General features: G+C 44.5%; 1 protein-coding gene across 1 annotated transcript in view; it reads right to left on the bottom strand.

Annotated features, from left to right (window-relative positions):
* LOC148515255 (mucin-19-like) overlaps positions 1 to 14961 on the bottom strand; it is a 157833-nt gene that overhangs the window by 104252 nt on the left and 38620 nt on the right. Inside the window, exons 7-8 of the mRNA XM_088480249.1 lie at positions 9429 to 9552; positions 5586 to 5724 (exon numbers count right to left, since the gene is read on the bottom strand). Of these exons, the coding sequence (XP_088336375.1) occupies positions 5586 to 5724; positions 9429 to 9552 (263 nt within the window). The remainder of the gene's footprint in view (positions 1 to 5585; positions 5725 to 9428; positions 9553 to 14961) is intronic.

Below are 14961 nucleotides of genomic sequence, written 5' to 3'. Positions count from 1 at the left end.
AGATTAGTTTAAATAGGTTAGTTAGTTAGGTTTAGTTTAGTTTACTAAGTTTCTTTTATTAATATATTAATTGCCCCAGCCCTACCAGTAGCTCAATACTGTGATTAGGGTTATGGGTTTAGTCCCACCGAGACTTAATTTAAAAAATATATATAGACAATAATATATTTTTATTTATATATTATATACATATATGTTTAAGGTTACATCCCTCAATAGGTCTGGAAATGGAGACAGACTTCAAAAATCCAAGCAGGAGGGCAGTACAGCTTCACTATGATTCTTCTAAATGTGCAATTTGTGGGACTGATGCTTTCAGTCAGTGCATGCCTCAGGATTCACTGTCTGTTGAGGTGTTACTGGCATGGGCAAAGGTCTATTGTGGCTCTGGCCAGTGAGGTATGTGATGTCTGCAACCAATGAGAAGTGACTGTTTCCATCCCCATTGGTTTTCAGCCGAATCTGTGCTCACTTACAGAATTCCATCCCCTCCTCCTCCTGCAATTTGTAGATGCAACGGTGGATACTGGCATGGCCAAACAGGTGAATAAACTGTTCAGGGTCTGTTCCACTTTGGAAAGATTCCTCTGTCCCTCCACTCCCAGTTCCCACAAATGCCAGGTTCCTCCAGACATACATTTTTCAGGTGAGGTGGTATCTGAGGGTTCCTCTGAGGAGGGAGAGTTGTTGGACCAAGGCCCTCATTCAGACCCACTCGCAAGTGCCATGCACTCGCAAGTAGGTCGATGGTGGGGCACTGCGCATGCGCAAACACCGCAAATTCTCTTGCTCTGGGGCTCGCTACAAATGGGGCAGCTGTTGATGTTGATCGACAGCTAACTCTGCTTTGTAGGCAGGGAGGGGGGGTGGCTGGCCAAACGGAGGTGTTCCCGAAGGAACGCCTGCCATTTGGGGGTTGCCCTACTGACATCATGAATGATGTCAGTAGTGAGCTTCCAGCTCTATTAGAGCCAAAAGCTCACTGGGGCTTGCGGCAAATGAGACCCTACCACAAGGGTCTCGTCGCAAGCCCCAATGGTCGCGATAGTCAAGACCATTGCGACCATCACCTGGCCGCTTGCTAAAGCTGTGGGTGGTCACCCACAGCTTAACAAGTGGCTAGGAGGCCGGCTTTAAAAAAAAAAAGCAGCTGCCCTCATTCAGAGCGAGCGCTTGCTTTTTGTGAGCGGCTCTGAATGAGGGCCCAAGACTGAGTAGCTCATTCTAGTTGGGATGATAAATCCTCTGACAGCCTTGGTGTAGACAACCTCATTCTGGCCATCTGCTAGGCCTTAAACTTAGCAGAGGTTGAATCCCCTGCATCAGTTGCTCCCTCTGAATTTTTTTTTTTTTTAAAAGGAAGCAAATGATTAAGTTCCCTCCTCTTGCTCATTTTGAAGATTTGTTAGGGGAAGCCTGGCTTAAGCCTGATAGGAGTTTTAAGAATCCCACTAGGTTCTGGTACACCTACCCCCTTGCAGATGCAGACATAACAAAGTGGGAGATTCCCCCTTTGGTGATTGTGCCTACTGCCTGCCTGGCAAGGGCCATGGTTCTACCCATGACCAGTAGAGCTACTTTGCCAGATGCCACAGACCGTAAAAGTGAAACTTTAAGTTGCTATTCTTTTTTGCAGGGACATCACTTCATCCAGTCTTAGAAGGGGCCTGGCTAAGCAAGGCTATAGAGGCCTGGTTGAACCAACTGGTGCAGGGTTTACAGGTAAGGCAGACCCCTTGGACCTCCTGGTCCTTGTTGACATATTGAAGCAGACCTTCATCTATGTTGGTCATGCTTCTTTGGATGTCATTTCCCTCCTCTCTGGTATAACCACATTGTCCATTTCTGCCAGAAGAACCCTCTGGTTGTGGAAATGGCAGGCAAATACAGAATCTAATAAGATGTTGGAAGTGATTCAGTTTGTAAGGAAGACTCTGTTTGGTCTTGAGCTTGACAGGATAATTTCTCGGGCAACTAGAGGTAAGAGTACATATCTCCCAGTTATTCCTACCCATACCAAGCCTCCTTGGTTTTGCCCTTTCATTTTCCTGGTAGAGCCTGGCCTCCACCCACCAGGGGATCCTCTAGAGGCCATAGGGCTTGCCGTGCCTGAGGTCGTATGGCCATGGCATCTCACAGACCTGGCCCTAGACAGGGTGACAAGAAGTCCAAGAGTCATTCTAGGTCGGTGCCATAACTCCAAGGGTAGGAGCTCATTTTCTCCTGTTCTGGGATATCTGATTCCAGTTGGTTATGGATATATGTGTTTGGGGTGTCCTGTCTCAAGGATATGCTTTGGATATACTGGGATCTCATCCATGCCAGTTCTTAGTAACTGCTCTTCCAGGGAATTGGGGGTGCAAGGTGCAAAAATTCAAAATGGAATCTTTGTCATTGCTTCCATGGAAGAAGGGGAGTTCCTGGCATCACTTGACATCAAGTATGCCTATTTGCATGTTCCCATTTGGAAGAGGGATTACAAGCTCCTCCAGTTCATCATTGGGTCCCATAGCTTTAAGTAGAAGTCCCTACCCTTTGGACTGTTTACATCCCCCAGAGTATTCTCCAAGGTCTGGGCCCCAATGATCGCATTTTTCAGTCACAAGTGAATTACAGTACCATCATCCCTTACTTAGACAACTTGTTGGTAAAATCACCCTCAGACTATTCTCAACATTCAGCTCTAGGTGGTAGTGTCCATGTTGGAGGACCATGGTTGGATTCTCAATTTTCCCACATCCAACCTAGTTCTGGCCCAGAGGATAGTCTTCCTGGGGCTCCTTTTCAACACAACCAGTCAGGGGGTCTTTCTCCCAGTAGAAAAGATTCTAGCATTACAATCCTGCATGCAGTCTGTTATGCTTCCCCATTGGAAGTCCATCCTGTGATGTATGCAGTTACAGGGGAAGATGTTTGCAACCTTTGAAGTGGTACAATATGCTCACTTCCACTCCAGGTCTTGGCAGTATCCTGCTGTGTTAGAGGAAATTGCACCTCTGTCTGGACAGGCAATTGTTCCCTGTGTCTCCTCAGGCTCATCACTACATGATTTGGAAGCTTTGCTCTCCCAACCTGTCCAAGGTTTGTCAATTCTTAATATGGGACTGGGCCCTGGTCACAATGGATGCCAGTTTTTGAGGATGGGGAGTGGTAATCCTCGGTTTCCAGTGCCAGTGTCTTTGGTCCAGGGAGGAGACTGCCATTTCTATCAATGTATTGGAACTTTGGGTAATTTGGTATGTCCTTTTATGGGCTCAACAACTCCTGCAGAGCTAAATTTCATTAGTCCAGTCAAACAGTGCCATGGCTCTGGGGTGGGATAAGGAGTCAACAGGCCATGGCAGAGACTGCTTGAATCCTGCAGTGGGATGCAGAGGTTTCTGCCATCTTCATTCCAGAGGTGGAAAATTGGGGAGCCATCATACTCAGTTGGCACAGGGTTCACTCGGGCAAGTAGGCTTTGCAAAAGGACACATTCCATCTGATTGTGGAATGCTGGGGTCTCTCAGACATCAATCTCATGCTGTCCAGACTGAACAAGAAGTTTCTTCATAATAGAGCATGGTCCAGAGATCCAAGGAAGTCTATGTGAATGTTCTTGCAGTGAGATTGCCACTTTGGAACAATCTTCTAACTCAAGGACTGTTTCTTCATCCAGATTTGCCTCAGCTGGCTTTGCCAGCATGGCTCTTGAAACCAATATCTGGTTTTCTGCAACCATCATGAGGACTCTCGTAAGCCAACCACAGCCATCATTTACAACTGGGTATAGAGAGCTTACATTGGTTGGTGTGAGAATCAAAAGTGTTTCAGCTTTTTGGTTTCATTTACCATGCTTCCATTCCATTTTACAGGAGGGTTTGTCTGAAGGCCTTCACCTGTCCTCATTTTGGTATCAGGTTTTGACATTATCAGTCCTTTTTCAGACGTGTCTAGGCTTCACTTCCAGATGCTATGATGTTCATGGAAGAAGTATTGCATGTGCAGCTGCTTTATGTTACAATTCTTCTCCCTGGGGACCTAGGGCCTGATTCATTAAGGATCGCAACTGCGTTTATGCATGCAGATGGCCAATTGTTGCGTTCTGTGCATGCGTATGCAGCACAGTGCGCTTGTGTGAAGGAATTACTGCGATCACACTGCAATCACAGTGACCATACAGACCCATCGCAGAATGAATGACAGGAAGAGAGCATTTGGGGGTGTTGACGGGGGTTGGTCCACAAAATGCAGGCATGTCAGTGCATTTGAACACCATTACAGGGGCATGCATAAATTAGTTACTGCAATGGCATACGCAGCTTGAGATCTCACTGCGTGCGATGAAGTTAGCCATCTCCGAGTAGGGTCTGACCTTTGTGTGTGATGCTCTGGTGGTACTCAATGATACTGATGGTTTTGCAGAATTGCAATGTATTACAGATGTGAGTAAGGAGAAGTGGGTTTCCTTATGTTGTGCTGTGATGGCATAGCGATTGGAAACATTAGCATATTTTCAAGGTGGATCTGCGTATAAATGGATAGCAATCTGTAATGAATCAGGCCCCTAGTCAGTTAATTTGTTCACTTGGAAAGTTTTTTTTCTTCTGGCCATTGCTTCTGCTCAGCAGGTCTCAGAATTGGCAGCATTATCTGCCACTTCTCCACATCTGATTTTTCACTCTGACAATGTGGTGCTTCATACTAAGACCATCTTTTCCACCTAAAGTGGTTTCTCATTGAATCAGGAGATTTTTTTATTGACTTTTCATCCTGGCTGTTGTCAGTGCATTGCAGATTAATGTTGATCGAACCGTGGTGGTTCGGAAGTTGGACTGTCGTTTGGTCCTCTAGGATGCTCACCGGCATGGCTGGCCTGCATCCAAACAATCTGAGGCTCACTGGATCATCTCTACTATTAAGCAGGCTTATATTGCATTAGGTGAGCTGGTTCCTGATGCTATCAGGGTACATTCTTCTCTGGCCATGAGTGCGTTTTGGGCAGTGCAACATGGTGCCTCAGTTGAGCAACTGTACAGAGCACTGCCTTGGTGCTCTGTACCATTTCCACACATTTGTGGCCAAAAATTGTAATTTTGCTTGAAAGTTTTCTGCATGGCTCAGCCTGTGCTTGCTTTGGGAAGTCCCAGAGTCACAGTATCCCCCAGATGAGATGAAAGAGGATTTTTGTGAGCTCACCGTAAAATCAACTCAATTAATTCACTTGCTTGTGCATCTGGCACATTGTTTCAGTTTTTACTTTTTCGCTATGTTCTACTTTGGCTTTTTTAGATATAAATAACTGCCTAGCTAGTTTAACTTTTTAGCTAAATAACTGACTTGCTAGGGGAGGTGGGAGGTTTTAAGGGGAGCAAAAGTTTCAGCCCCAATAGCTAACTATTTAGTGCCTACTCCACAGGTTCCCCACTAAACCCAGAGTCACAGTATCCCCCAGATGAACTCAGAGGAATTGACTTTATGGTGAGTACAGAAAAATCCTCTTTTTCCAAGGCTTACAAAATTATTCATTCTGTTTTTGAATTTTGTTAAGTTTACTTCATGAGTGCAACATAGTTTATTATTGAATTGTATAATTTTGTACTTACATGTGATATGATATAATTGCAGTTGCCATATAGATTGTATTTCTTGCCATCAAAGGTTGTGGTATATATGCCCTCTTCTATCTTGCAGATTCCAGGACATTTTCCTACTGAACACTTCCATTGACCACCTGAGCAGGAGCTAATAAATAAACATTTTTTAAAATACTGTTTATTGTTATTGTATACAGCAAATACTGTAAACTTAGATATATGTTTACATTACTCATTAAAAAGGTCTACTTGAAGTGTAAATGCACCTCTAGTTGACTTTATATTGTGTATGGAATAAAATGGGGATATATGTGTTATCAGCATAAACTAAAGTTATACCTGGATTCTTGCTTAAATACAACCATGGTGCAACTTACTTTTATTTTCTTTCTCATGCTTTTTTTCGATGGATATATATATATATATATATATATATATATATATATATATATACTGGGTGAAAGCATAAATATCCCAACATTTAAAGACCTCTGGGGTCTAGAAACATTGGAATGATGCTCTAATGGCCTGATTGCTTTTCAATACACACACAATGATGTGATCTCATAGAGTCGCACCATATTGGCCCCTTACCCTCTGAATAGACCCATGAATTCAGATAATACAATGCAAGTGGACAGGGCCTTATTTTAGGTTAAAAAAATTTGGTCTGACAGGGGAGTTTGGGGGTACTGAGAAACAGAAACTCTCCCTCCGTGCGTCTCTGGTGGACAGAGAAAAGGTGCCTGAACTCACCTAATATTTACAAGTTGATGCAAGATTTAAGGGGCTGATTCAGCAAAGGACAGAATTGCAAAGCCGCACACAGCAGCTTTGCAAATCTGCCCTTGCAAATATGGAAATGCAGCAGGAGATGTCTGACACCCCTGCAGCTTTTGCAATCCCAGCACTATGACCAAAGTCACAGGCTGGGATAACCATCACGACCATCAGTTGAGCTGGAGGACGGTGCTGGCCAGCTGAGTAAGCCTCAGCTTACGCAGGCTGGCCAGCTTGCAAGGCCAGGAACCTGCATCCGTGGACGCAGATCCTGGCCTTGCCCCTCCCAAAAAATGGGGGTGACACCATTCCTGCCCCCACACTGCCCTGTAAATGCCTCTGCTTGTCAATCAGGCAGAGGCAGATGCATAGCAGGGGCTGCATGCGATCACGGCGGACCAATTCTGCACATGTGCAGCACGGGTCCTGCGCACGTAGAGATTCCCGTTAATCACGAATCTGCGTTTAGCATTGCACTTACGTGCAATTTTATTATTTTATTTATTTTACTGATTTGTTATTTTACTGATTTGTTCCTATTTCTGGAACTAGTTATAAAATGAAAGATTACACTATAATAAAAGTTGTCGGTACTGAGTACCCTCACAAACAAAGTACCAATTTGTGTTTTTCACCCATTTATCACTAGACCAAATTGATGCTTATTGTATTTGCCTTCCTCTGTGAGTTCCGGGTTCCTGTATCAGTTCAATATTATGATTTTGTTCCAGTTTTTGCTCTTGTGTCACAGTACTCAGGGCTCATATAAACTGATGTTGAAAATCAACACTAGTCAAAATCATAGACAAAACCTTGTGCTTGGTCGTCACTGTAAACTACGATTGAGCAGGTTTTGGTCTGCTTAAACCACTCCAACCGATGCATTTATCTGCCTCTACTGAACCATTACAAAGGCTCTACAGAGCATTATTTATGCTTCATAAACGAAAGGTAATTTGATTATGTGAAGATAATTTTAGAAAGCAAGCTTATTAGTTCTCCCAGAATTAATATGGCATAAATATGACAAAATAATGTGCCCAAACTTTAACATCTTGAATTTTAAAAACACTTGGGATTTTGTGTAGGCTACAATTTCTCAGTTGAAGAGCCCTGAAGTAGGGATGGCTATTGGAAACCAATGGTCGGCAATCATCAATGTTTCTAATCCGATGGAGGTCATTTTGACACCAAATTGTAATGGAATTTTCACTATCGCATGCTTTTTTTCAATGGCTGCTTTCTGATAGCAGCTGATGTTAATCTTACTGCTTAACTTAGGAAGGAGAAACTCTGCGTCTGAAGCAGATCCCCTTTTACAGTTGTCCATATCACAAGCTCACTAGCACGCCATTGCCAATTAAATCACTGAGTGGTTAACAGACGCTGTTTACATGACATAGCAAATAATGTTGTGGTGACTGCAATACCAAAACAACTTGATGGGGCCACTCCAATGTGATTGTAGTTTTACAAAATAAAAATAGTGCTTGGTAGGTTCTAGATGACTATAAATACACTTTTACATAATCTATTGCTTACCTCTGTCAAAGGATATATAGTAAGACAGACAAGCGCTCTAGGCAATGTATGAAAAAAAGGGTTAATGGGGGGAATTGGGGCCACCTGATGGTTGTTCCCTTATACAGATATCAACACAAGGGAGGGTGTGCCAATGATTCTGCGCACATATATATATATACATTTATATGTGTATATATGTGCATATACACTTCTAATATTACCTCTGTCAAGCTATGGTGTTTAGGATATTAAGGTATTGTATATAGAGGTTATAGTGTATTTAATACATTCTGTGTAGAGGCAGGTCCGGATTAAGGTTTGTGGGGGCCCCTGGGCAACAATCTTGTGGGGGACCCTATATACCACAGTCCCCTGTAGTAATGCCCCTTATGCAGTGCCCCCAGTAGTGGTTCCCCTATGCAGTGCCCCCTGTAGTGCCCCCAGTCCCAGTAGTGTCCCCCCCATGCAGTGCCCCTTATATAATGCCCCAGTAGTGGTCCCCCTATACAGTGGCCCCAGTAGTGCCCCCAGACCCGATAGTGGTCCCCCCTATGCAGTGCCCCTTATATAACTCCCCAGTAGTGGTCCCCCTATACAGTGCCCTTAGTAGTGCCCTTTATATAGTGCCCCTAGACCCAGTAGTGGTCCCCCCCATGCAGTGCCCCTTGTATAGTGTCCCCAGTAGTCCCCCCTTATGCACTGCCCCCAGTAGTAGCCCACCCCTATTCAGTGCTGCCAGTAGTTGTCCTATGCATTGCCCCCATGAAGCAGCCCCCCCTATGCAGTGCCCCTTACATACAGAAAAAAAAAAAAACACAATTTACCTGAAACCCCGCTCCTGACACGACCACCACTGTCCGCTCTGGCTCTTCTTCTCCTGCAGTATGAGAGAGACGTCAGCATCATGACGTCACTCCCATCATCACCCGGGGGGCAGCCGGAAGATGGAGCTCATAAGTGAGCTCCAGCCGGCTCCCTCCATTGAAGCAGCAACCAATGAGAGTCTGTCTGACTCTCATCGGCTGCTGTAACAAACACACTGCTGCCGCCAGCGGCTATGTGTTTGTCACTGTGTAGTGTGGCCACGCTCACTGCGCGGTCTATACTACACCAGCGGCGGGAACACTAGCGGCGGGTGAAGCCACCGGCTGCACTGCTGCTAGTGGGGGCCCCTCTGTGTGTGGGGGCCCAGGGACGACCGCCCCTGTCACCCCCCCTTAATCCAGCCCTGTGTAGAGGCGAGATGTAGTTGGCCTCTCTGTGAATACTCTTTAAAGTAAAGTCTAGTGTGCACAGTTCCAGAAGCACCGATTCATGTAAATGTGTGCTTGTGTGTGCTTGTTTGTGTACTGTATGTGGGTATATCCTCTAAGCATGCTATTTTTGCAAAACAAATTTAAGGTACTATAGCATTAAAATGTGTGTGTTTGCTTTTGGACTCTAAAACACACATGAAAGTATAGTCATATTTAACTGGCTCTAAGCAACAGGGACTAGTGTTAACTATTTAAAATTTCTCCAAAACACAAATATACTTGGGACATTTACCACTCTGAATTGCAAGTGCTTTGCCGCTTCTCTCCAGATTGATATATTTTACTGCCATATGAACAGGGACAGGCACTGATATCAATACAAACATTGCTTCCTCCAAGGTCATCAATTACAAGACCTAGTGCAAATAAAAAGCATAAATATTAAAGAACACACATCAGTGAACAATGGTTTGCCAATTCTATTATATTACGACTAGTAAAATGGACTCAGCATATGCTAGGTTATGGGACAGACCACCCTTGATTATTATATAGTTTAATAAAAATTGCATACAGCAAGCTGCATGTCCACCATTACAGTCATCCATACGTGTTCACTATTAGGTTCAATAAAACTTAAATAATCTCTCTAACACGGCATGACAGTCCATCTCCAAATTACCCAAAAACATAATATAGGCATTCACAACTAAGAAAGCACATTTCAGTTCAAGAGATGATTCGCAATCAGCCAATCAACAGTGGTTATGTTCTGCTAGCAACTATCATCATCAAAGAAAATTTGGAACATTCCTTAGGCACCAGTAAGAGATGCATCTGCATCTGTTCATAATTGTATTTGCCCTCCTCTATCTATCCTGACCGACCTTCCTAGTTGCAAAGTTTTCATTTTCAGATATACATAAATCTATATACAGTACATACATATGTGTGCATTTTACTGGCCATGCACAGAGTATATTTGCATATTCTATGGTAATTTTTTGGAGGCGGAAAGAACTTCCGCACAGGATATGAACAATTACAGGTATTTATATAGAACAAACCAACATAGCAATAGAATTAATTGTTGAACATTACAAAAGAGTTAGATGTGTTGGTGGTGCTCCCCGGAATAAAAGATACATCAAATACAGATGTGTGGTTCTCTGTGGGGAGCAGAGAAAAGAGAGTGATTCCTTTGTGGGATCACTCTTATCGTTAATCACATAATTAAAACATAACGTTTAATAGTTTCAGTTAATCGTAGATTGCAGCTATAATCCTTAATTCAAATAATAATTAATCTATGGATCATCCAAAAGCTTTGATGAGCCCATAATCATAACTGGTTCAAATAGTTAGACCAGACTAATGCTCCTGGTGCATCAGGTTGCACCAAGAAAACAATCACATATAAATTATAATTGCCTAATATGATAATTAAAGACTCTTATAGTGTATCTGAGGGTGCAGATAAGGTTTCACTGATATAATGCTGAGAACATCCAAATCAATTAATCCAGGGGGTAAATTTCCTAAGATTCGAGATGGTCCCGATTTTCAAAGTGATTTATCTCGCTGGAACTCGCCAAAATTCGGTTGATTTAATCCCTTTTATTTTACCAAATTTACCAACAGGCGATTTGAGGCTAAACGAGTTGGCCGATAGTGAAGCAGAACTAGATATCTCTCCCGACTAACTCGTTTTGCAGGAGATTAGTCACCCGAGATTGCAGTGTTTTCTCTCTACAAATGTCTCCCGAACTAGCAGCCAGTACATATCAGTGAGATATTTACTTGCTGCTTGTGTGTTAATCCTTGTAAAAAATAGATAAATGTTTTTTTTTTAAATTGGGTGAGGTTCCCCCCTCAAAAAAAACACTAACCAGCCTCGGGATTGCCAGCCTGTCCTGGTTTTTAACATTACAGGGAAAAAAATGTGTAGGTATCCACTGCAATGTAAGAACCAGCACAAGGCAGCAGGTACAGAGCTGATTTTAAATATATGGAAAAAAAATTACATGAGGTCCCCCATATATTTAAAACCAGCCTTGGACTCTTTCTAATGGGGGACTGATGCCACAGCCAGGGGTGCCCTTTCACCAGGCCCCCCAGCCGCAGCATCAGCCCTGACCGTTAGTCAGCCCAGGCCAGGGATCCCTGGGGAGTTGGTGACCCCCCCAATAAAGGGGTCACCCTTTCCAGGGCACCCCTGGCTTAGGCTGATAGCCCGGGGCTATCCCCACCACCCCTGGGTGGTGGGTGGGTGGCATGTTGATAGTGTAAGGTGTAGTGTAAAAATTAGACTTTTCATCATTATCTTTACAGTGGAACTACAGGTCCCAGCAAGCCTCCCCCGCATGCTGGTACTTGGAGAACCACAAGTACCAGCATGCGGGGCATTAAGGGCCCACTGGTACCTGTAGTTCACCTGTAAAGAAATGGTTAATAAAACATACAACACACCTTGAAAATAAAGCTTTAATGCATCCATAAACACACTTACACTTACTCACCTGTTTCCAGATGTTCTGGTGGGGATAGCCCCGGGCTATCAGTCTAGGCCAGAGGTGCCCTGGAGAGGGTGACTCCTTTATTGGGGGGGTCACCAACTCCCCAGGGATCCCTGGCCTGGGGTGACTAACGGTCAGGGCTGATGCTGTGGCTGGGGGGCGTGGTGAAAGGGCACCCCTGGCTGTGGCATCAGTCCCCCATTAGAAAGGGTCCAGGGCTGGTTTTAAATATACGGGGGACCTCACGTCATTTTTTTTCTGCGTATATTTAAAACCAGCTCTGTCTCTGCTGCCTTGTGCTGGTTCTTACATTACAGTGGATACCTACACATTTTTTTCCCTATAATGTTAAGAAATAGGACAGGCTGGCAAGCCTGAGGCTGGTTAGTGTTTTGTGGGGGGACCTCACGTCTTTTTTTTTACAAATGAACCCTATTTTAACCATTTACAGAAAGAAACATACGCAAATCACAATGATTTGTGTATGTTTCTGACCATCTCGCAGCTCCGGGGGTTGAGAGTTTGAAAAGTGATTTTGACAGAGAGTTTGCACCTATCTCACCCGAGCTTGTCAGATGTATGTTTTAGGTGAAAAGTACTTCCGATTTGGCCCGATGGTGATAAGATTCGAGATTGCTATCTCACCCGAGTTTTATGAGTGAGATGAGAGAAATCTCTCTCTAACTCACCCAACTTTGCCTTTAGTAAATTTACAAGCAGGGAAAAAATCAATAAATCACCCGAGATGGTCATCTCGACCTATCTCGAATCTTAGTAAATTTACCCCCAGGTGTCTTTTATATGACATTATCCAGGAGACTAAACACCTTTAAAGTAAATACTTGTAAGTAAGATAGATACATACTCAGAAATAACACTTAGGAAGAAAGCACTATATTAAAACAACCATTAAATCAGTCTAATATGATCCTGTAGGTGTGAGAGTGCAATAAACTTGAACTAGCAAAATATATTCATCAGTTGCCAGGATCATATAAAAAAGCATGAATAAACAGATAGGTTATACACAGCTATTTCCTATATAAAGGCTGTCGTATAATATGTATTCCGGATAAATATAGGTAGTTCCTCTTTATATAGTTTTAATAGGTATATGCTTTACTAGGAGATAAATATTAACCCAGTTTATCATGTAAATCTAAAATAAAAAGAAGTTATATCCTGATAGGTTGCCAGAGATTTCTGCTTTCCAATCATGTTTCACTATGTATGGACAGCAGGGGCTGGCTGGCAACTTTTAGCCTGGGGGGCAAATGCATGCAGGCGGCCCTGGCAGAGGAGTAGTATGTAGCCAGGGTGCCCTCCCCTCAAGTATTCCAGGGAAGAGGCGGGTCCATATGGGATTAATGAAAAGTAAAAATAAAAATTTGGGACAGCCCCGTTGTGGTGCCCATATGCAGTGCCCCCCTGTGCCCCAGGAGAGGACCCCCTTATGCAGGCCTCCAGTAGTGCCCCCAGTAGTGATCCCCCTTATGCAGTGCCCCTTACACAGTGCCCCTAGTAGTGGTCCCCCCTGTGCAGTGCCCCTTGTGCCCCCAGTACTAAGCCCTTTATATAGTGCCCCCAGCAGTGGTACCCCCTATGCAGTGCTCGTTATATAGTGCCCCCAGTAGCAGTCCACACCCCATGCAGTGCCCCCAATCATGGTAACCCTTATGCAGTGCCCCTTAAATAGTGGCCCCAGTTGTAGTCTCCCCCCTATGCAGTACCCCCAGTATTGCCCTTTTTATAGAGCCCCCAGCAGTGGTCCCTCAATGCAGTGCCCCCAGTGGTAGTCCCCTCCCCCCTATGTAGTGCCCCTAGTAGTAGTCCCCTCCCCCCTGTGCAGTGCCCCTAGTAATTGTCCCCTCCCCTTGTAGTGCCCCTAGTAGTAGTAGTCCCCCCCTTGTAGTGTCCCAGTAGTAGTCCTCCCTTGTAGTAGTAGTCCCCCCTTGTAGTGCCCCCAGTAGTAGTCCCCTCAGTTGTAGTCCCCAGTTATAATCCCCAGTAGTGGTCCCCCCTTGTAGTGCCGCCCCCCTGTAGAGCCCCCAGTAGTGGTTCCCCCTTTGTATTGCCCCCATTAGTAGTAGTCACCCCTTGCAGTGCCTCCAGTAGTGGTTCCCCCCTTGTGGTGCCCCCAGTAGCGGTCGGTCTCCCCCTTGTAGTGCCAGCTTCCCCGCCAGTAGACACACGTAGTTAAAAAAAAAAAAAAACACTTACCTGAATCCCCGCTCCCGCCGTCGCCTTCCGCTCCTCCATCTGTCCTTCCCGGGCCGCTCTGCATTATGGGAGAGACATCATATGATGTCATGACGCCTCTCCTATTGTCCACTGCAGGAGCCGGAAGATGGAGCGGCTCCTGCAGTGGGCGCAGCAGCCAATGAGAGTCTGACCGACTCTCATTGGCTGCTGATCAAAACAAACACACAGCTGCCGGTGCTGGCGGCTGTGTGTTTGTCACTTGTGTAGCGCTGACTGAACTCCATCCGGTTAGCGCTACACGCATGGTGCAGTCTGTGTCACATGACGTTGCAGCCCGGGGGGCACACGGCACCCTGCCCCCCGGCCCAGCCCACCACTGATGGACAGTGAATGATGGATGAGATAATCTGTGACAGTTTTCACAGGACAGGAAGAATAGAAAAGAAAGACAATTCTGCTGTCTGTATAGGAGTTAACCCCTACAGTCCCCTGTTGCTCAGCATTGCAGTGTGAAGTAAGGGACCATTTTAGAGAGTGTCAGAATACCTGATGTTCAGTAAGTGTGCTCATATTCTATGATACGTAAACTGATGTAAGTCCAACTCAGCATCAGCACCACTGTTTGTAATAAATATAAAAAATTGAGTATCAATTAACTAGGGAAAAAGTGTTGTTTCATTCTCCATTCTAACTGTTTTCAGATTTCTTTGGTAAAATGTCAAAGACTGTTGTTAATGCTTAGGTTAATTAGACTTCTGCAGGTGCACTACTCTAGGCAACTGTTGGGCAAAAATATAACTGATATATATTTCAATGTTAGTTTTTAAACACTCTACTTCTTATCCAGTGTCGAATTGGGGCATAAAGGGGCCCACCAGGGGAATGCACTAGTAGGGCCCATGCTTAAGGGGTGTGACCAGCCTCCAGAGGGGGTGTGACCAGCCACCACATAGGCTTTGCTAGCCATTACAGAGTGCATGGTATGTGCCTCTTTATAAATAAACACAGATAGTGCATGCATGATACTGTACCAGATTGGTATCTACAATGCACTGTAGTGAATACACCATAATCCTGGAAATGAATTATAATGTAACATATGCACAG

Source organism: Taudactylus pleione, unplaced genomic scaffold, assembly GCF_031769625.1.
Source record: "Taudactylus pleione unplaced genomic scaffold, aTauple2 ptg000251l, whole genome shotgun sequence".
Classification (NCBI taxonomy): domain Eukaryota; kingdom Metazoa; phylum Chordata; class Amphibia; order Anura; family Myobatrachidae; genus Taudactylus; species Taudactylus pleione.
The sequence above is the reverse complement of the archived record's forward strand: the minus strand, read 5'-3'. Positions and strand labels throughout refer to the sequence as shown.